The 23,502-nt window shown below is 39.8% G+C and overlaps 1 protein-coding gene and 1 long non-coding RNA gene across 3 annotated transcripts in view; both read right to left on the bottom strand.

The window, feature by feature from the left end:
• Window positions 1-348: 348 nt before the first annotated feature.
• On the bottom strand, window positions 349-3,903 carry LOC124125396. The gene is made up of 2 exons (XR_006859633.2): window positions 2,117-3,903; window positions 349-594 (listed from the first exon to the last, which is right to left on the bottom strand). It is a non-coding gene; the product is annotated as an uncharacterized LOC124125396 (long non-coding RNA).
• A 1,375-nt stretch (window positions 3,904-5,278) lies between these two features.
• Window positions 5,279-23,502, bottom strand: part of LOC124125395 (prostatic acid phosphatase-like) — a 45,071-nt gene continuing 26,847 nt past the window's right edge. The window contains exons 7-12 of one of the 2 annotated variants that reach the window (XR_007218827.1): window positions 20,728-20,848; window positions 18,946-19,031; window positions 16,371-16,542; window positions 15,773-15,901; window positions 5,729-6,858; window positions 5,279-5,662 (exon numbers count right to left, since the gene is read on the bottom strand). Coding sequence is in view for 1 of the 2 variants with exons in the window: in XM_046488706.2 (XP_046344662.2) it covers window positions 6,683-6,858; window positions 15,773-15,901; window positions 16,371-16,542; window positions 18,946-19,031; window positions 20,728-20,848 (684 nt within the window). In the remaining variant the exon portion in view is untranslated. Of the gene's footprint in view, window positions 6,859-15,772; window positions 15,902-16,370; window positions 16,543-18,945; window positions 19,032-20,727; window positions 20,849-23,502 lie in introns of both variants that reach the window. The other variant, XM_046488706.2, reaches the window with a different exon arrangement.

Here is a 23,502-nt window from a genome sequence, read left to right as displayed (position 1 = left end):
TGAGTGAGGAAACACTTATTTACCTGGAATCACAAACTTAATATTCCACTCAAATGACAAGCTATTTCACCAAAACAAATTTCCATTTGCTCACTGACACTACAGCTTTCAGACCAAGACATACATGTCCAGTTGGGAAACATGTATTCAGGGCATACTTAACTTGCCTTGTTAAATAATCTATTAAGTGCTGAGCAACTCCTGAAAACATAACAGAAGTCACACTAATCCATGAGACATGCATGTTATTTGGCCAGATGTGTCAAATATACTCAGACCATGCTAACAACCACAGTTTCAACAACAAAAAGTCGTCGAAGGTTGTGACCTTAGTAACAATAACAAATGGCTTGGCAAAATATTTTATTCATGTACTAAAATTCTGTCAAAAATACAAAATATAATATCTGCATAAAACATTCACAATATATCAACCAATATATATAGACAGACTTATTGTAAAACAAATTTCAGAAGGATGTATATATCAATAATTGCATACAACACATTATGCATGTCCCAGTCTAGGTCTGAAGCTATTTCGGTTGAAAACATGTCTGCGAGTTCATATGGTGAATCAACAAAGAAAAATACCTCTGTGACATATTACGCAACTAAAGGTGAATATGTTTATCAAATAATCAATTACAGTAATTAACCTAGTGTCCTTATTTATACACAATTTACTTACGTATTGGGGTACAATATATAATACAGATATACACGGAATGATTTCTTATTTTGTCAATTTAATCATAACCCAAATCATACAAATCGAACATGTGAAAATAAAAGTAGTGACTAACTTTATGATCAAGGGTATAAATACTCAATTGTATCTATTAATCCTAATAGTATAACAATAAATCCTGTGTATTTACTGAGCATATTTAGGTACATCCGGATCTACGACCGCAGTCATATAATCAATCAAGGAAAGTATATTAGATTATATTAAAAATGTGCTAAAAATCACTAAAACAAAATTTTCCGTTATCCACGTAAGCCTAAACCTGGGAGAAATAAAGTTCCGTTCTGTTCTGAAGACGCCGTCATGATTAGTTGGCGCCAGTCTAGACTGTCCAATCAACGTGAATATACAAACCGTGATGTTACTTGACCAGTTGATGACACCTTTAGCGCACTTGATTGTTTTATTTGCAGTTATATCACATTTTGTTGTTTTTGTTAACGATCGTTTCCATTTTCAACGTGGTAACCTTATAAGTGACTAACTTTTTTATCATGATGAAATGAAACATATTAAAATAATCAGAGGGACTGATGATCGCATTTTTCGCATAAATGTCATGCTCGCATAAAATTCATGATTTACTGAAGATAGATTTAAACATTTCTGAGCAACGATCATGTTTGGGCAAGGGAAGTAATCTTGTCTCCGCTTGCAATTAGATTCAATCGGGCGAGCAGTTCTGAGATCGCAGCTTGACTGTTCGGTACGGCCGAAAGGCAGCATCCATGTTGTTCATGCTCCGCTGATCACGGGGCCTCATTTGTCTGTATTCTGCTTATGAGCTGGGATGCGCATGAAACACAGGTGTCAAAACGAATATATTTACCAATTTTATGTACGGTCAATTAGCCAGTTCAAGAGACAATACCCTGGTTCTACCACCTTTAGTGAGTGAGTGAGTGAGTTGGGTTTAACGCCGCTTTTAACATTATTCCAGTTATATCACGGCGTGTCAGCTTAATGTGGGAGGAAAGCCCGAAGTGATGCAGGTCTAAGACGTTTACCACTTCGGTGAAACCCACGAGCATGGGTATGGTGCTGACAAACCTAGAAACATAATTGGGGCGAACCGGGATTCGAACCCACAATCATAGGTTTCTGGCACAATAACAAATGGCTTGGCAAAATATTTTATTCATGTTCTAAAATTCTGTCAAAAATACAAAATATAATATCTGCATAAAACATTCACAATATATCAACCAATATATATAGACAGACTTATTGTAAAACAAATTTCAGAAGGATGTATATCTCAATAATTGCATACAACACATTATGCATGTCCCAGTCTAGGTCTGAAGCTATTTCGGTTGAAAACATGTCTGCGAGTTCATATGGTGAATCAACAAAGAAAAATACCAACTACTACAAAAAAGAATTTGCTGGTAATTTAAATGAAATTATAATATATATATATAATATTGAAATGGAAACAATTGGTATTGGTAAGGGACAAATAATTTGATATTAAAGGATGGGGGGGAGAAGAGGCTAGGATTTTATTGAAAAAAATATATTGTCCCAGAAAATGCTTAAAAATATATGTATGCTTCAGAGATTTGGAAAAAGACGTTTTCTTTCAAAAAAAGATTTAGGCTCATAGGTATAATTAAAAAGGTATGTGGTTTTCCATTATATCAAATGGTCAGTCCCTGATAAGGACCAGTAAAACCAGACAATGGTAACAAAGTGACCAGTGGACAGTTTATCTCTCTCTCATGTTTATTCAGACAACCATCCTTGCATGTCATTTGACAATCACACACAGCCATGTCACATGATGTGAAATCAAACAGTATGTTGCAGTGTTGTACAAATGTAAGCCTTCTGTATTTTACATATTTGTATATGAATATTGTAATGACATGATTACTGTGCTGTATTGAATAAACCGGTACAGCTGATGTACTTCTACTGCTGTACTTTCAGCAGAATAATAACTTGGCCCTGCTTTTATTCAACTACTATTAGTATGGGGTATGGAAGGTTTCTTGGGTCCTTTTGTTTAAGTCAGCTTATGCTTGATTGGCCTTGTTAAAAATACTAACACACACTCAGCCTTTAATCAGAATCCACATCCGTCATTTGCTTGGTGTGTCATGTCTCATCTCGAGATTGTCCTCACGTGTTGGTGGTGTATTCTGTGCATCTTGTAATTATGTATGTGTTTGTGTAATCTGTTATACAGTTACAAAGTTTTAACTTTTATCTTAATTGTCAATACACGTAGTCACATAATTGCAGCCATTTAAATATTATAGATAGGTCAGCAAGTTTTTTAATAGTTTAAGGCATACAGAAACCTAGCACTATATATCTTCAACATTTCTAGGAGAATGAGTGGGTGTGTATTTACTACCATGTATGTGTTTGTTTGAAATTTTCTATGTTGTTAATGCATGTGAAGCACTCATAGGTGTGTTATGAATAATACATAATTCATGTTTGCTACACTACCCAGTTTTCCTAACTGAGTCTATTTGTATTTAGATGCAGGCACCCTAGTCTAGTCAGCTCATCACTTGGTGAACTCAGGTTGTGCCCTAGGATCAACCACAGGGTAGGAGTGTATTTTTGTGTATTAATGTAATTTATAATTATGAATATTATATCATTATGCATGTAAACAGATACATATATATGTAGATATATAGAAAATTACTGTAAATAATAACACATCATTGAATGTACTTGTTAAATATATGAGTTCAGTTTATTTCTATGATGTCATCCTTATGAGGTTCTGAATGAATATATATGATTGCATGTGAATGTGATCTATTCACGCTTAGCAAACTATCAATTCAAGATCTGAAAACTAAGCTCAATAAAATTGTGGAATGTCTAATAGATGGTAGAGATTGCATGGCAGTACTTCCCACAGGCTGTGCTGTCTCTTCTGTCATAATGTTTATCCCATGAGATGAGCATTTTGACAGAATCAGTCCATCCTCCTGTAACTGTCATTCAGAATACCCTGTGGTATTTGTGGCTTTTTCAAGGTTGCGTGATTAGAAAACACGTTCCGACTGTCACTTTCAGGATCTGGTAAGTGAAGCTCTGATTGGTCAGATGAAAGGTCGTTCTGATATGACCCGTAATGAGATGTCCTCAGATCTCTTTCTAGTGGTAGTGTGAACTAAGTGAGTGAGTTGGGTTTAACACCATTTTTAACAGTATTTCCAGTTATATCATGGCATATCAGATTAATGTTGGAGGAAAGCCCGAATTGATGCAGGTCTCAGACGTTTACCACCTCGTTGAAACCCACGAGCATGGGTATGGTGCTGACGAACCTAGAAACATAATCAGGGTGAACCGAGATTCAAACCCCACCATCATAGGTTTCTGGCATGCCTAAGGGACGCAACTCTGCACAGCGAATGGCGGCGCATTAGACGACTGGGCCACCCGTGCCCCCATGGGAACTAAGAATTTGTTAAACTTGATGATCATTCAGTGAACATTGATAAACACGAAGGTTATTGACTTGGAGTGAGAGATAGAAACAACTGCACCTAACTTTGGTGATTTGTGTATTTCAAATATTCTGCCAATAAAGCCAAGTTAAAAAAAATAAGGTAACTGACATTTCATATTTTCCACAAGCAAGTTGGACCAATTTGTTTAAAGACTAATGGTCCAAAATATTGTTTATTGACTATTGTCAAATAAACTAGTGTTTTGCTGAACCCTGATAGCAAGCACAAGAAATGGTGATATTTCTGCAAATACTTCATTTCATTTAGAAAATGCCTGTGAGCTGTTGATTATGTTTCACTTATTTGATCAGCATTTATTTCTAAGGAAACTGTGAACATCTTGTGAAATACCTTCAATGTGCTATGTCATGATAAAGTATCATACTCAATGTCAATTACTATCAATCTACCGTAACATAAGAAGAAAAACACATTTTGCATGTGAGATTGTAAATCCTTGATATTTGGATGATTAAAATCAAGAGGAACTATTGAATTTCCAGAAACATGAATTCATGCAGATTATTTAAGAGATTTAACAATCGTTCCAAAAGACAGAAAAGCTGATCCTGGTAACAAACAAGCATTGAATTCTCATATCCCCCGCCAAAGTCGATGCTATGGAAACACAAAAAATAGTTTACCTCTAGACCTATCTTTGTGCCAAGTTTGGTGAAGAAATATTGTACGGTCTGCTCTGGAAACAAAACACTACTGCCATTTTCAGTTTAATTCAAAGTCCTTGCTATGGAAACTCGAAAAATATATTTAAACAAAATGCCAAACTAACAAAAGATAACAATGCTTTACTAGACCTATCTATATGCCAAGTTCGGATAAGATATCTCTCATGGTTTTTGTGTATTGCTCCTGAAACAAAACGTGACGAACGGATGGACAGCAGCCATACCATTATCCCCCTTCCACCTCCTGCCAGGGGGTAATAAATATGTTGCACCAACAACTTCCTGGTCCATGTTTAAAACCATATGTTTATGGCTTTGAGCAGGAGACCCTGCTGGTAAACAGGGACACATGAAACACTTGCCTTGGTCGAGTCCACTGAGGAATGAAGGGTAGGGAAACAAGTAACCTGCACACAAGTAACACTTGCCTTGGTCGAGTCCACTGAGGAATGAAGGGTAGGGAAACAAGTAACCTGCACACAAGTAACACTTGCCTTGGTCGAGTCCACTGAGGAATGAAGGGTAGGGAAGCAAGTAACCTGCACACAAGTAACACTTGCCTTGGTCGAGTCCACTGAGGAATGAAGGGTAGGGAAACAAGTAACCTGCACACAAGTAACACTTGCCTTGGTCGAGTCCACTGAGGAATGAAGGGTAGGGAAACAAGTAACCTGCACACAAGTAACACTTGCCTTGGTCGAGTCCACTGAGGAATGAAGGGTAAGGAAACAAGTAACCTGCACCCAAGTAACACTTGCCTTGGTCGAGTCCACTGAGGAATGAAGGGTAGGGAAACAAGTAACCTGCACACAAGTAAGCACACTTTAAGCTTTGATGCCCGTCTTAAATCAGTGAAATATAGTCAAACACTGTTGTATTTACAGTTGTCGCAAAGTAAAAACTTGGTCCCTATGTATTTCTTCTTTATTCATCATTTTTGGTTACGTCAAACATTGGATAACCCGAAGTAATTATGTAGGCCCTATCAAATTTGACAGAATGGTGTTTGACAGATCTTCAAACTAAACATTTCACAAACGTGTAATATTTTTATACAGTGAACTACGGTTATACGAACTCAAAGGGACCACTATATTTAGTTCGTTATAACTGTAGTTAGTTATAAGCATAATATATACAGTATATAAGTAAACGACCGGGACCAATAAGTAAGTTCCTTACATCCATCAGTTTGTTATAACCATGTTCGTCATAAACGTAGTATACTGTATTTTTGAAACATCCTGTTTTTCAAGCAGATGAATCTGAAGTATTCTTCATTACTGAAATTATTTTGCAGATAACCGTTTCAAAAACAATTCTTGTCCACTTGTTTACTTCCATGAACTTTTCACCTTCTCAGTCAGTCAGTCAGGTAACAAACCTTTCCGAAATAGTAATTTGATTTTTCATGCGTGGGATGAAAATGAATGGAAGAGCACCAGAGATGGTGATTGTCCGAGCTGTAACATTGATGGCAGCAATAATTACTAGTGACATTTTAACTTGTTATCAATGTGTTGCCACCACTGATACCATCAGCGTCTTCAATATAGGTATATTTCGTATTGCAGTTCTGCATACCTTGTAAGTATGTTTAACTGCAGAAACTATAAACACGATCTTAATTGGAATGGTAAAAAACAATGACATTTTGTAAACAAAATATCACTAACAAGTGAGATTGTTTTACCCATATCAATGCAACTGAGTCTCTATCATACCAAACCAATAAAAAAATGTTGCGTTTATGTGCATCAGGACAGAAGTTCATCTTCGTCACTGTCGAGTGGGTAGGTCTCAGAATTAAGGAGCTGGCGATAGCTGGTGACATGCTTGTTGGGCCTGCGGCAGTATCGGTTGAAGACAAATAGTGCAACAGCAACAACCGGGATGAGGCTGAGGATGCCTGCAGCTACCAGTGGTATTACATCTGGAGAAGAGTTAGTGAATGGTGTTTTATTGTAGTCACCAATATCGCTTTACAAATACCCAATATATACACTTGGCCAGGGAGACCACCGGTTGATTCAACATTTTACTGTGATTCCAAGAACCCTTGATTCTGGTGGTGAAACTTTTGTATCTTATTCGAAAATTACCTCAAAATCAACATGCCTTTTCACACAAAAAAACGTGCATATGAAAACATTGACAGCAAAAACATGAACACCTATAATGATGGCTGCCGATAAACCAATTAAAATTGTCTACAGAACACACAATTAAATAAAACAAATACTAACCACAGAGTCAAGGCCACATAACCACTACAAAATAAGCAAAATCTAAATATTTTTTACATTTGTATACTTCCCCTGCATTACTCCGTATTGCATTTACTGCTGTCTCTTAACAGAGAGACCAACTGAGTGAGATCCAGCTGCTGAAGAAAAGTTGTTCCAACCAGTAGAGACAGCACCCTTGCACAGTTGGCACATGACCCGGAAGTCATGACGTCACATCAAAACACATAACTGCTGAAACTACGTGGGGAGTCAGCGTAGCGAAGGGATGGCACTTAGACATTTGTAATGCAGGACAAGTGTACAAATGTAAAAAATATTTAGATTTTACAATTTTTTAAAACTTATCCTGCATTATTCTGTATTAAGCACGGACGGTGGGCATACCTTCAGATGCGATCGATAATGAACCCTCGTCAAGGTCTGATGAATCTGCACCGCATACAAGTGATGACCGGAACATCTACAACCATTCCTGTCTTCAGGAAACAAGAGTCGATGCAAAAAGGAAAAACCCAAATAGGTGACAGAAATGGAATGAGATGGGTAGCCATAACTAGAACTTTTCTTAGAGCAAATGGGGAACGCTCTAATGATTAGAGCTAATCTGGGGTGATAAACACCAGAGAGGTCAACGGGCCCCGCTCAAGAATCAGCGGTGTCGGCGCCAAGATCTACGACCATTCCAAAGAGCAAATGCGGAATGCAGGAGAGCCTTCTAGTCTGGGGTGATAAACACCAGAGAGGTCGACGGGCCCCGCTCGGGGTATTGGAGAATCAGGAGCGTTGGCATCGACGTTAACATCTACTACCATTCCTGTCATCAGGAAACGAGAGTCGATGCAAATAGTAAAACTCGAATAGGTGACAGAAGTAGAATGAGGCGGGTAGCCAAAAACTAGAACTGATCTAAGAGCGAATGCAGAACACAGTAGAGCTGTCTTTTCTGGGGTGATTAAGACCAGAGAGGTTGATGGGCCCTGCTCAGGGTATCGGATAATCAGTGATGTCGGTGATTGGTGACCTGTTGGGCTCCATCCAGGGGACCAAAGCTGTGAACGCCCGTGGCTGGCGAAGACGGTGTCAGATCGCCAATAACAGCCTTCTACGATCAACTGGATGGAGCAACTACTGTGAAGAGCCATGGTAAATGCGACCGCCCTGATCTCGTGTGGGTTGTTAGCCTTGGGGGAGGCAGGGTAGGTCCAATCCGGCAGCTTCATAAGCTTGGAGGATGACTGCCCAGAGCCACTGGGAAATAGTATTCCGGCTGACCTCTGACGAAGAGGAGACTGGCAGAAAAAGGCGTTTCCTAGACTTGCGGCAGGCTTTAGATCGTCGTAGGAAAGCCCTCAGTGTCCTATCTGGGCATATTAAAAGCTCCTACTCATCGTCGGCCCCACAATGGACGAGAGGGTGGGATGGTGAATGATCTATCAGGCTGTCCTGGGAGTTGATTCTTTGTGACAAAGTCTCAGCACAGCCCAAGATGAACGGCGGCATGAGTACCGCATTCGAATCGAACATGGGAGGGGGCGTGGAACTCACCGACTCGAGCCGCAGTAGCCAAAGCCAGTAGAAACACTGTAGAAGGAAGATGAGTGGAGTGGTTCAAAGGGAGCCATCCAAAGAACCTTTAAGACCACATTCAGATCACACGCAATCGGTCTGAACTTGCACTGGACAAAATATCATCCATTCCAAACAATCCAAAACTTGGAAATACCACCATTCCAAATGGAAATATGACCATTCCAAAATTTGTCAAGGTCATATTTCCAAGCTTGGATTTGTTTGGATATGTTTGGATACAACATGTCATAATCATATCTGTTAAACGTTGTACAACTTTTGATTTTATGTGAGATTAGTAATGACATGAAAGTAAATAATTAAGAGTATTTTGGCACTATTTACCACGAAAAGACCAAATCATGAGCAAATTTAACTAAAAGAATTTCTGTCATTTAAAGTGGCTACTCTTTATATTTAATTTCTTATCTTCCTTGTCCATAATCATATGATATTGACTATGAACTTTGAACAATTAAACAAATATTTTGTTTTCCCATACCGACTTACGGTTGTCGTAGAACAAAGACCCTTTCGAGAATAGAGGGCCTCATTATTATAATTTGAACTAATATACATATGTACATAATAGTACTAGGTATAAATGAATTTTGATAAGTGTTCGTACAAGAATATGAACTTCGAATTATCTCGGAATTATGCGCAACACATAGGGCTGGAAATTCTATAATTGGTCTGGAACTATCTGACGGTAATTCAAAACAGGGAACAAGATTTCGTCAAATGAATCATTGAGCCAGGAATGCAACGATTTAAATGCTGACAAAATGAATAAACATATCTGGAACAGAGTAGACTGTTCATGCGGACAATTATATGCTACGTCTATTGCCAGTGAAGTTTATCACCCCATGTTATAGCATTTGTTTCATATAAAAGATAGAAGCCAAATAAATGGGACAATTAGTTGTTATGAATTAGCTTTACCTCTGTGACATATTACGCAACTAAAGGTGAATATGTTTATCAAATAATCAATTACAGTAATTAACCTAGTGTCCTTATTTATACACAATTTACTTACGTATTGGGGTACAATATATAATACAGATATACACGGAATGATTTCTTATTTTGTCAATTTAATCATAACCCAAATCATACAAATCGAACATGTGAAAATAAAAGTAGTGACTAACTTTATGATCAAGGGTATAAATACTCAATTGTATCTATTAATCCTAATAGTATAACAATAAATCCTGTGTATTTACTGAGCATATTTAGGTACATCCGGATCTACGACCGCAGTCATATAATCAATCAAGGAAAGTATATTAGATTATATTAAAAATGTGCTAAAAATCACTAAAACAAAATTTTCCGTTATCCACGTAAGCCTAAACCTGGGAGAAATAAAGTTCTGTTCTGTTCTGAAGACGCCGTCATGATTAGTTGGCGCCAGTCTAGACTGTCCAATCAACGTGAATATACAAACCGTGATGTTACTTGACCAGTTGATGACACCTTTAGCGCACTTGATTGTTTTATTTGCAGTTATATCACATTTTGTTGTTTTTGTTAACGATCGTTTCCAGTTTCAACGTGGTACCCTTATAAGTGACTAACTTTTTTATCATGATGAAATGAAACATATTAAAATAATCAGAGGGACTGATGATCGCATTTTTCGCATAAATGTCATGCTCGCATAAAATTCATGATTAACTGAAGATAGATTTGAACATTTCTGAGCAACGATCATGTTTGGGCAAGGAAAGTAATCTTGTCTCCGCTTGCAATTAGATTCAATCGGGCGAGCAGTTCTGAGATCGCAGCTTGACTGTTCGGTACGGCCGAAAGGCGGCATCCATGTTGTTCATGCTCCGCTGATCACGGTGCCTCATTTGTCTGTATTCTGCTTATGAGCTGGGATGCGCATGAAACACAGGTGTCAAAACGAAATATATTTACCAATTTTATGCACGGTCAATTAGCCAGTTCAAGAGACAATACCCTGGTTCTACCACCTTTAGTGAGTGAGTGAGTGAGTTGGGTTTAACGCCGCTTTTAACATTATTCCAGTTATATCACGGCGTGTCAGCTTAATGTGGGAGGAAAGCCCGAAGTGATGCAGGTCTAAGACGTTTACCACTTCGGTGAAACCCACGAGCATGGGTATGGTGCTGACAAACCTAGAAACATAAATGGGGCGAACCGGGATTCGAACCCACAATCATAGGTTTCTGGCATGCCCAAGGGACGCAACTCTGCACAGCGAATCGCGGCGCCTTAGACGACTGGGCCACCCGTGCCCCCCTCTACCACCTTTAGATGTAATTACGTCGCATGCCCCTGGTTCACGGTTTGTCTGATCTCCCGTCATAAAACCACGATGGTTATTTACCTGGAGCCTCAGACAGCGCTGACTTCCTGTGTACATGTACGTACATGGCAATAAATGGTTTGACAGTTGTTTGACGGAATCAGTCAATACTTATTGACACAGTGATGTAATTAAAATTTGTCACTATTCACAACTCCTATTTTGATTTTTCTATTGTTCAGCTGTATTTTCGATCAGTTTTATATGTATAAAAAATCTTCTCTAGTATTTATAAACCAAACCTTAAAACATTATATAAGAACACTTGTGTTTTTAAAACGTAAGTTTTCTATTAAAACAACCATTCAAGTAAGATTTCAGCCGTAACATTACTTTAGTTACTCCACAGATTACACATCTTATATGCTGCAAAAGCAGCAAATGTAAAGCTACTACATCACAGCTGCCTCGGTAATTAAGGGCTGGAATGTTTTTGTGAAGGCAGTTAGAGCAGACGAATTTCCCCCCTCGCTGTATAATGACGGTCGCTAACCATATATATGTATTTTTCGTGTTTTTGGCTTGATTTGATTGTCCTTTGGTGAAAACAAATGTTCAATTGTGAAAGCAAACCCTGAATGTTAAAAGACAGGAGACTTTGTTTTTGTCTGAAATATTAACGTTGAAGTCGTTTATATATTCGGAATAATATGGACAATGGTAAAATTCATTATCACAGTTTAAGTGCTATTCACAAATGTATGTAAATCTGCTTTGTGATGAATGAAGCATGGCAATAAATGCATGCATCTGATTCTTCATTTGATCTGTATTCTTTGATGAGAATGAGTTTCGTTAATGATGATCACTCTCACAAATTATTTGATAAGAGGATAGAACTTTAACTGGAGAATAGTTATGAAAAATATATATATAAGTATAGGCGGTCTGTGCACATGTGGTGAAACTGATAACTCATTGATTTGATAATCGGGACTTGGAAATCATAGTCTGTCATTAAAATGATTTTAAAATATATGGTTTTGACTGTAGTACGTCCTGACATGATAATATTATGTTGTAAACAACTTATCTTATCTTATGTTAAGTAAAACAATTATTGATAACTTCCTGAATTCCAATTGTTCAATGAACTATTATTCAAAGCTCTGGCGTGAGACAACAATTTAGATGTTACCAAAGATTGTCCATTTTATGATCTTAGGCACATGTTGGCGCACTTACATGTGAGCCGTCTAGACGACTGTCTGTTTTATAATTAAATGGCAGCTGCCATCCAGCCGAATACTTAATCTTGAGACCTATTATTGTTTTGTCGAGTCAAGTGCGGGTCTCTCTCTCACCTTAGGGAGAATGCGACTGTAAAAGCCCCTCGCTAGACAGACAAGTAGTGAATGTTTGAGATAAGTTTATTATTTATTATATATAGTTTAAACTCAATAGATAATTCATAGTCTTTTTATTGTTCAAATTACTAATAAAACATATTTTAACTTGTTCCTTCTAAACATACTCCGAAACAATTCCAAATAATTCCAAACCATTCCAAGTCCATTCCTGTGTTGGAAATATATTTGGAAATGTTGCCAATCCAATTTTGGATTTTCCGTAAAGATCGATCCTTCCAAGCTTTGGAAAGGTTGGAATGAGCGATCTTTCCAAAGCAATCCAACGTTCATTCCAAATTGGAATGGATGTTCCTTGGTCTAGTGTTGGCTTTCTGGTCTTTCGAGACAGAAGAGTGCAGCAAGGCCTGTAGTCGTCCAGGATGGTAAGAACGGGGTTGATGGCGACCAGGTATATGAAGATGGTAGAGCCTTTAAACCGAAATGTGCTGCGCAAGTACAGAAGGAAACCAGCCAGGAACTGAGTTGATGCTGTCTTTGGATCCTGGTGTTTGTCTGAGCAGAATGCCTGGAAAGAGCACCATTTATCATCATACAGTCTCCATGTAGATGGACTGTGTGCTGATGCAATAGCCTTGGCCGCTCTAACCGAATAGCCCTTGGCTCCTAGGGCTTTCTGCAGATTGTCAGGCGTGCAGACGAAACTGTTTGGGGTGTGGCAACCGACTGTGTGGGTGGAGCAGAAGGTTGGGCCATGCCGGAAGTTCCAGGGGCTTGTCTCTGGTGATGTTTCAGAGGTCGGCAAACCAACTTCTGACCAACCACCAAGGTGCAACCAAAATCAGTGTCAGGTGCCGACTGGCCTGGATCTTTGAAGAACCCTGGAAAAGAGAACTGGAGGCGGAAAAGCGTAAGCATGTAATCCCTCCCAGGGAACACTGAAGGCGTTGACTGCCACAGCGGCCGGATCCTGCACCGGTGAAATGTTAGTCGACAGTTGGCACTTCTGAGATGTGGCGAACAGATCGATGTTTGGGGTGTCCATCGTTTGACAAAGTCTGGCGAAGACCTCTGGGTGGAGCTTCCATTTGGTGGGAGCCAACTTGTCCAGGCCTGGACAGAGCCTGTGCCAGAACATGCTCTCAACCTGGTGAAAGCTAAACGAGTAATTACAGGTCCAGGCTGACCACTAAGTCGAAGAAGCGGAAGGTCTGGTTTAGCAGGGATGAAGAGAAGAGAGTACCCTGGTTCCTCAAACACCACACCATGGTGATGTTGTCCATGAATATGATCAAAAAGGCGTGACCTAGAATGCTCTGCCAGCAAGTGATGGCCAGGATAAGCGCTTTTATCTTGAGGCTGTTGCTGTGCCAAAGGAGTAGATCTCCAGATCACAGTCGGTCACAACTAGGGCTGGTGCGAGCAATCCCAGAAACACTAGCCACTGACAAAGTATAAGCCGCAGTGGAAGTGCGGAAAGTCATGGTAAATGAGGTCGTCTACAAGACTGCAAAGTTGAAAAGTCAGCAACAGGGGTCTCCGATCGTGTCCTGTGGGGAAGATACATAATCGAAATAAACCCGCTCCACAATCGACTGCCGAGGCATTAACTTAACCCATTAGTCGAAAGTCAAAGCAATGTCCATAAGATAAGGTAGAAATCTGTAAAACTGTGGTTCGGGTAGATCGCACCATACTGCACGAAAGTGGTGTACCCGAGTTCTGCGAAAAAACGCAGGAGCGCCGTGGAAGAGCTGCTTTGTGGAACACTGTCGCTAAGGCAGAGTAGAGGAGTGTTGGTGTTGGCGATGTCGACGAAGAAGACAGTGGATGTCATCGTTGGAAGGCGAGGCCGGTGCAGAACAACAAATGAACACCGTGACATGAGAGACCAGTCAACAATGAAAGCGAGAGCCTATGACAAAGGGGTCAAACAGGCTAAATGAACCTGAACAGTGAAGATCTGCCAGTTCTGATACAGATACTGTCCACCAGAAGCCCTGTTTCGATGGAGGTCATCTCTCCTAAAGCATGGCTCATAGTAGGCTTTGAAGAAACATGTGAACTCCTTCAACTTCATCCAAGGAGTGAACCTGCTGGCCATCTCTCCTGAAGCATGGTGCTTTAAACCACGGGGTTAAGGAGAACGTCACAAAACAGAACCTCAACCAGTTGGCAAGCTGGAGATACTCAGGAAGCGCCGGTGGCGTAAGTTCTCTGGAGCGCCGGGAGCGCCAGTGGGGTTGCTTCTCGGGAGCACCAGCCGTGCTGATGGCTTTGGGAGCACTGACGGCATTATCAACGTAGATGGCAGAGGAGGCGCTCAGGAGGCGCCGGAGATACTCAAGAGATGGCGTAGCTTCTCTGGAGTGCTAGGAGAACTGGTGGGGCTGCTTGATGGGAGCGGTGGCATCAGGAGCGGCGATGGCGCTGCTGTTGTCGACATAGATGGAGGAGGAGATGGAAAGCCGGTCTCGTTACGGGTGTCACTGGAGGAGGGGACGATGTTGTCGCTAAAGGTCATGGCCACGCAGGGGTAGAAGACTCGACTTGTAAACCATATCAGGGTGTTGACGAGCATGTTGAGTGAGGCATGTCCTTGATACTCATATTGAGTTGAAGGAGCACAGCGACGAAGGACTGCAATATCGGCACTGCGTTGTGAAAGTACAGGGCGTCGTACAATCAAGGCAGAAGTCCAGAATTTAAGCAAAAACATAACCATGAGGTAAAACCACAAAGTACGGGAAGCATAATGTAACTCAAAAACTTTGTATTTTATTTGAGTTCATGAGAGCAAACAATACACTAAAGGTAGTGAAAAGGCAAAGCTTTAAGCACGCCAAAACAAAATATATATATTAAGTGCATTAACCAAGCCAAAAAAAGAATTCAAAACAAGGACACGAAAATATGTGGCCACGTGGTGAATAGCAAAAATGGCAGGAAAAAAACAAAATGGCAGGAACAACAGTATGCCCATAAATTGCTGTGACTAAAGCCACAAACAAGAGATAAAAATTACAAATTACGAATGGAAGACCCTAAAGGTAACAGCCCATACGTAACAATATAGCGGCATACAATGAATGCAGAAACACGCAAAGTAACAATAAGCTTTAATTTCCACAAGGGATACAAAGTACGTCCGTCTGTGGAGGTGACAAAGCAGTGATGTGTTTTGATGTGACGTCATGACTTCCGGGTCACTTGCTGGATGCAGGATAAGTTAAAAAATTGAGCAAATCTGGGATTTCCACAATCAGCGAATTGTGGCACAAGTAAGGGACACAACTCTGCAAGGCAAACTTCAGTGCCTCAGAAGACAATTAGTTTCTGCCACAATCCATCAGTGTAGTCTCACAAGTCACTTACTGTTTTCAGGCTTGGTGGATCCAAACACAGCATTGCTGGAGCCACACACTGAACCTCGAGACTCGGCCTCTAATGTCACATTACTCAACAGTCGGTTGAGAGTGGCAACAGGACATAGTGTGGCACAACCTACAGAAACAAACAAAATATGAGCAAAGCTAAATGGTGTAAGCTATTTGTACATTCAGATGAACTGAGTGTGCATACAAAATACACATATTTTCCAGATTCACCAAATGATGAACACATGAACACACAAGCCATCCTTCACTGATACATGGCAGACATTGGACATGGCAGGAGTTCACATTTAGTTCAGGAGAGTGAAAACAGAAACATACTGAAAGAAATCTCTGACATGACTATCTGTGGATGAAGTCATTGTGTAACAAAAGGCTAGTTTTACCCCTAATAATGAGATATTGCCTTGTATCGATCACTTGATACAGCAGCTACTGTCTATTTTTGACACTGCTGAATCACTAGAACATGGAAGCACTCTTTTCACACTGAAGGATTCCACCTAAGTAATGTATTATAAAAAGAGTTGTCAAGCAAAGATAGTGAAAGATGTATCTGAAGATGTGTCTATCATCACCTGGTATTTTTAATGTGTAGGGGAGTCTTGTTGTGTCATTTCTGTACAGGACTTTAACAAAGTACATCTGCTTCATCTGATATAACTCCAGAATCACGCAGGCGGTATAGGGCGGCTGGATGGTGTTGAACACTCTAAGCGCTGACAGAAAAGCTATGACGTTGGAGTCATGCTGAAAAGAGAAGCAGGCATTCCTTAGCTCCTGCTTTCTCGAGTGTTCTTAGAATCATTCTGGCTGTAGGTGTAAAAGAAGGAATAAATGTAAGGAATAGTTCTGTTTCTGATAAACATGAAAAAGATTGTAACAAATGAGTTACAAAATAAGATATGCTTTCCACTGTAATTGCTTTAATTCTAAAATATCTACATTTTATCAATTGTTTTTGGGGTGGTGGGGGGCGAGGAGATGAGGTGTATGTATAAATCCATTGAAAAATAGCATCACCAAAGGTCTATTCGTTATCACACTTTATCAAACAGAAACTTCTGACCATCTATAGACTTACGACTGGCAAAACAGCATTTCTTGAAGCTGTTGTACTCATGACACAGATCTTAAGTAAGATATGTGACAGACGGAAAATAAGCTAGGGGTTTTTCTAAGATGTCATTGATTATGCAGGGAATTCCCCAGCTTGAAATTCAAGCATGCTTTTGTATATATTTAAATATTTATATACATCATAGTAAAGATTCAGTCTGTATCAAGACATATCATTTTTAGATGTTTATGGTTGTCCGTACATCAGACATTGACAGAATGAAAACAAAATGTTAATGATAAAAAAAAAATGATTAGCGTGCCCATTGGGATTTAAGTGTGTCAACTAAAAATAAGGTGTGCTGATCCAGTTGACAGAGCAACGCTATGTTAAAAAACATTTAATAGAATAATTACTGGCTGAACAGATACCTGGATTTAATTGCAAGTAATAATAATGTTCATTACAGCTGCAAACACAAAATCATCATCATCTCCCTGGTTAACTGGTCGAGGAGTTACTTACTGCTCAGTACAAATAAATCACCATCCCACTGGTTAACTGACTGACTAGGTACTTACTGCTCAGTACAAATAAATCACCATCCCACTGGTTAACTGACTGACTAGGTACTTACTGCTCAGTACAAATAAATCACTATCCCACTGGTTAACTGACTGACTAGGTACTTACTGCTCAGTACAAATAAATCACCATCCCACTGGTTAACTGACTGACTAGGTACTTACTGCTCAGTACAAATAAATCACCATCCCACTGGTTGACTGACTGACTAGGTACTTACTGCTCAGTACAAATAAATCACCATCCCACTGGTTAACTGACTGACTAGGTACTTACTGCTCAGTACAAATAAATCACCATCCCACTGGTTAACTGACTGACTAGGTACTTACTGCTCAGTACAAATAAATCACCTTCCCACTGGTTAACTGACTGGCTAGGTACTTACTGCTCAGTACAAATAAATCACCATCCCACTGGTTAACTGACTAATGAGTAACTTACTGCTCAGTACAAATAAATCACCTTCCCTCTGGTTAACTGACTGACTAGGTACTTACTGCTCAGTACAAATAAATCACCATCCCACTGGTTAACTGACTAATGAGTTACTTACTGCTCAGTACAAATAAATCACCATCCCACTGGTTAACTGACTGACTAGGTACTTACTGCTCAGTACAAATAAATCACCATCCCACTGGTTAACTGACTAATGAGTTACTTACTGCTCAGTACAAATAAATCACCATCCCACTGGTTAACTGACTGACTAGGTACTTACTGCTCAGTACAAATAAATCACCATCCCACTGGTTAACTGACTGTCTAGGTACTTACTGCTCAGTACATATAAATCACCATCCGACTGGTTAACTGACTGACTAGGTACTTACTGCTCAGTACAAATAAATCACCATCCCACTGGTTAACTGACTGACTAGGTACTTACTGCTCAGTACAAATAAATCACCTTCCCTCTGGTTAACTGACTGACTAGGTACTTACTGCTCAGTACAAATAAATCACCATCCCACTGGTTAACTGACTAATGAGTTACTTACTGCTCAGTACAAATAAATCACCATCCCACTGGTTAACTGACTGACTAGGTACTTACTGCTCAGTACAAATAAATCACCATTCCACTGGTTAACTGACTGACTAGGTACTGACTGCTCAGTACAAATAAATTACCATCCCACTGGTTAACTGACTGACTAGGTACTTACTGCTCAGTACAAATAAATCACCATCCCACTGGTTAACTGACTGACTAGGTACTTACTGCTCAGTACATATAAATCACCATCCCACTGGTTAACTGACTGACTAGGTACTTACTGCTCAGTACAAATAAATCACCATCCCACTGGTTAACTGACTGACTAGGTACTTACTGCTCAGTACAAATAAATCACCATCCCACTTGTTAACTGACTGACTAGGTACTTACTCGGGAGTAAAAATAAATCACCATCCAACTGGTTAACTGACTTACTAGGTACATACTGCTCAGTACAAATAAATCACCATCCCACTGGCTAATTGACAGACGATTTACTTACTGCTGAGTACACAAACAGTTTCATCTGACTGCGAGGCTTTTTCATCTTCTGCATAATGTTTGACAGCATCTTCTCAACTAGAGGACCTAGAAACCAACATATTAATTAAAACTGCCAACTAAGCTGAGGAAACCATAGAAAAGCTTGGGCTACCACTGAAGTCTGGATACTGAAGGGCTCGAGTTCATCCCTGAGCAAGCATGCCAACTCATAGTTTGTCATGTATACCGTAAGCCAAGGACATGACCGTAATCAAAGGAGGGGTTATCTTTCTTCAGGCTTTAATCTACAAGCTAAGGTCTACATCTGTTCATGCAGTCTCTGTACCATTCTACAGACTACATAAAAGTAAGTTCTTTGTGCTGGCAGTCAGTGTATGACTGTGTATGGCAGTCAGTGTATGTACCTCTCATGATTCATGTGTCAGATGTGTTACAGCGGGACAAACAATGACTGGAGGTGTTTAACAGCTGCTACACATCAGTGAATGAGTTCATGTGTCAGATGTGTTACAGGAGGACAAACAATGACTGGAGGTGTTTAACAGCTGCTACACATCAGTGAATGAGTTCATGTGTCAGATGTGTTACAGCTGTTAAACACCTCCAGTCATTGTTTGTGCAATGACTGGAGGTGTTTAACAGCTGCTACACATCAGTGAATGAGTTCATGTGTCAGATGTGTTACAGCGGGACAAACAAGGACTGGAGGTGTTTAACAGCTGCTACACATCAGTGAATGAGTTCATGTGTCAGATGTGTTACAGGAGGACAAACAATGACTGGAAGTGTTTAACAGCTGCTACACATCAGTGAATGAGTTCATGTGTCAGATGTGTTACAGGAGGACAAACAATGACTGGAGGTGTTTAACAGCTGCTACACATCAGTGAATGAGTTCATGTGTCAGATGTGTTACAGCTGTTAAACACCTCCAGTCATTGTTTGTGCAATGACTGGAGGTGTTTAACAGCTGCTACACATCAGTGAATGAGTTCATGTGTCAGATGTGTTACAGCGGGACAAACAAGGACTGGAGGTGTTTAACAGCTGCTACACATCAGTGAATGAGTTCATGTGTCAGATGTGTTACAGGAGGACAAACAATGACTGGAAGTGTTTAACAGCTACTACACATCAGTGAATGAGTTCATGTGTCAGATGTGTTACAGCGGGACAAACAATGACTGGAGGTGTTTAACAGCTGCTACACATCAGTGAATGAGTTCATGTGTCAGATGTGTTACAGGAGGACAAACAATGACTGGAGGTGTTTAACAGCTGCTACACATCAGTGAATGAGTTCATGTGTCAGATGTGTTACAGCGGGACAAACAATGACTGGAGGTGTTTAACAGCTGCTACACATCAGTGAATGAGTTCATGTGTCAGATGTGTTACAGGAGGACAAACAATGACTGGAGGTGTTTAACAGCTGCTACACATCAGTGAATGAGTTCATGTATCAGATGTGTTTCAGCAGGACAAACAATGACTGGAGGTGTTTAACAGCTGCTACACATCAGTGAATGAGTTCATGTGTCAGATGTGTTACAGCGGGACAAACAATGACTGGAGGTGTTTAACAGCTGCTACACATCAGTGAATGAGTTCATGTATCAGATGTGTTTCAGCAGGACAAACAATGACTGGAGGTGTTTAACAGCTGCTACACATCAGTGAATGAGTTCGATGTGTCAGATGTGTTACAGCGGGACAAACAATGACTTGAGGTGTTTAACAGCTGTTTTGACTCCTGATTAAACTTGTTAACGTCACTCACCTGCACCTAATTTCTGCACCTCTGATGTTGGGTAAGCGAAGGATGAGGACTCATTGAAAACATTCATAAGTGGTGAAACCTCCGGCAACATCCATTGAGGCTGTGTGAGGTTATGGTGAATCTAAAAAAACAACACTATTGCAACAGCTGATGGAGTAAGATGTGTTCACATCAGAAACTACACACAGCCTTACCATCACAATCTAACTGAAAGCCTTACCATCTCAATCTAACTGAAAGCCTTACACTACACAATCTAACTCAAAGCCTTACACTACACAATCTAACTGAAAGCCTTACTCTACACAATCTAACTGAAAGCCTTACACTACACAATCTAACTGAAAGCCTTACACTACACAATCTAACTGAAAGCCACACACTGCACAATCTAACTGAAAGCCTTAATCTACACAATCTAACTGAAAGCCTTACAGTGCCCAATCTAACTGAAAGCCTTACACTACACAATCTTACTGAAAGCCTTACACTACACAATCTAACTGAAAGCCTTACTCTACACAATCTAACTGAAAGCCTCACACTACACAATCTAACTGAAAGCCTTACACTGCACAATCTAACTGAAAGCCTTACACTACACAATCTAACTCAAAGCCTTACACTACACAATCTAACTGAAAGCCTTAAGCCTTACACTACACAATCTTACTGAAAGCCTTACACTACACAATCTAACTGAAAGCCTTACACTACACAATCTAACTGAAAGCCTCACACTACACAATCTCACTGAAAGCCTTACACTGCACAATCTAACTGAAAGCCTTACACTACACAATCTAACTGAAAGCCTTACACTACACAATCTAACTGAAAGCCTTAATCTACACAATCTAACTGAAAGCCTCACACTACACAATCTAACTGAAAGCCTTACACTACACAATCTAACTGAAAGCCTTACTCTACCCAATCTAACTGAAAGCCTTACACTACACAATCTAACTGAAAGCCTTAATCTACACAATCTAACTGAAAGCCTTACACTACACAATCTAACTGAAAGCCTTACACTACACAATCTAACTGAAAGCCTTACACTACACAATCTAACTGAAAGCCTTACTCTACACAATCTAACTGAAAGCCTTACACTACACAATCTAACTGAAAGCCTTACACTACACAATCTAACTGAAAGCCTTAATCTACACAATCTAACTGAAAGCCTTACACTACACAATCTAACTGAAAGCCTTAGACTACACAATCTAACTGAAAGCCTTACACTGCACAATCTAACTGAAAGCCTTACTCTACACAATCTAACTGAAAGCCTTACTCTACACAATCTAACTGAAAGCCTTACACTACACAATCTAACTGAAAGCCTTACACTACACAATCTAACTGAAAGCCTTACACTACACAATCTAACTGAAAGCCACACACTACACAATCTAACTGAAAGCCTTACCATCACAATCTAACTGAAAGCCTTACTCTACCCAATCTAACTGAAAGCCTTACACTGCACAATCTAACTGAAAGCCTTACACTACACAATCTAACTCAAAGCCTTAATCTACACAATCTAACTGAAAGCCTCACACTGCACAATCTAACTGAAAGCCTTACACTACACAATCTAACTGAAAGCCTTACACTGCACAATCTAACTGAAAGCCTCACACTGCACAATCTAACTGAAAGCCTTACACTGCACAATCTAACTGAAAGCCTTACACTACACAATCTAACTAAAAGCCTTAATCTACACAATCTAACTGAAAGCCTCACACTGCACAATCTAACTGAAAGCCTTACACTACACAATCTATCTGAAAGCCTCACACTTCACAATCTAACTGAAAGCCTCACACTTCACAATCTAACTGAAAGCCTCACACTGCACAATCTAAGTGAAAGCCACACACTGCACAATCTAACTGAAAGCCTCACACTGCACAATCTAACTGAAAGCCTCACACTGCACAATCTAACTGAAAGCCTCACACTACACAATCTAACTGAAAGCCTCACACTGCACAATCTAACTGAAAGCCTTACACTACACAATCTAACTCAAAGCCTTACTCTACACAATCTAACTGAAAGCCTTACACTACACAATCTAACTGAAAGCCTTACTCTACACAATCTAACTGAAAGCCTTACACTACACAATCTAACTGAAAGCCTAACACTACACAATCTAACTGAAAGCCACACACTACACAATCTAACTGAAAGCCTTACCATCACAATCTAACTGAAAGCCTTACTCTACACAATCTAACTGAAAGCCTTACAATGCACAATCTAACTGAAAGCCTTACTCTACACAATCTAACTGAAAGCCTTACACTACACAATCTAACTGAAAGCCTTACACTACACAATCTAACTGAAATCCTTACCATCACAATCTAACTGAAAGCCTTACACTACACAATCTAACTGAAAGCCTTACCATCACAATCTAACTGAAAGCCTTACACTACACAATCTAACTGAAAGCCTCACACTGCACAATCTAACTGAAAGCCTTACCATCACAATCTAACTGAAAGCCTTACACTACACAATCTAACTGAAAGCCTTACACTACACAATCTAACTGAAAACCTTACACTACACAATCTAACTGAAAGCCTTACCAACACAATCTAACTGAAAGCCTTACACTACACAATCTAACTGAAAGCCTTACTCTACACAATCTAACTGAAAGCCTTACACTACACAATCTAACTGAAAGCCTTACACTGCACAATCTAACTGAAAGCCTTACCATCACAATCTAACTGA

This window comes from Haliotis rufescens, unplaced genomic scaffold (assembly GCF_023055435.1).
Source record: "Haliotis rufescens isolate VD_foot unplaced genomic scaffold, xgHalRufe1.0.p SCAF_10, whole genome shotgun sequence".
In the NCBI taxonomy this organism is placed as follows: domain Eukaryota; kingdom Metazoa; phylum Mollusca; class Gastropoda; order Lepetellida; family Haliotidae; genus Haliotis; species Haliotis rufescens.
The sequence above is the reverse complement of the archived record's forward strand: the minus strand, read 5'-3'. Positions and strand labels throughout refer to the sequence as shown.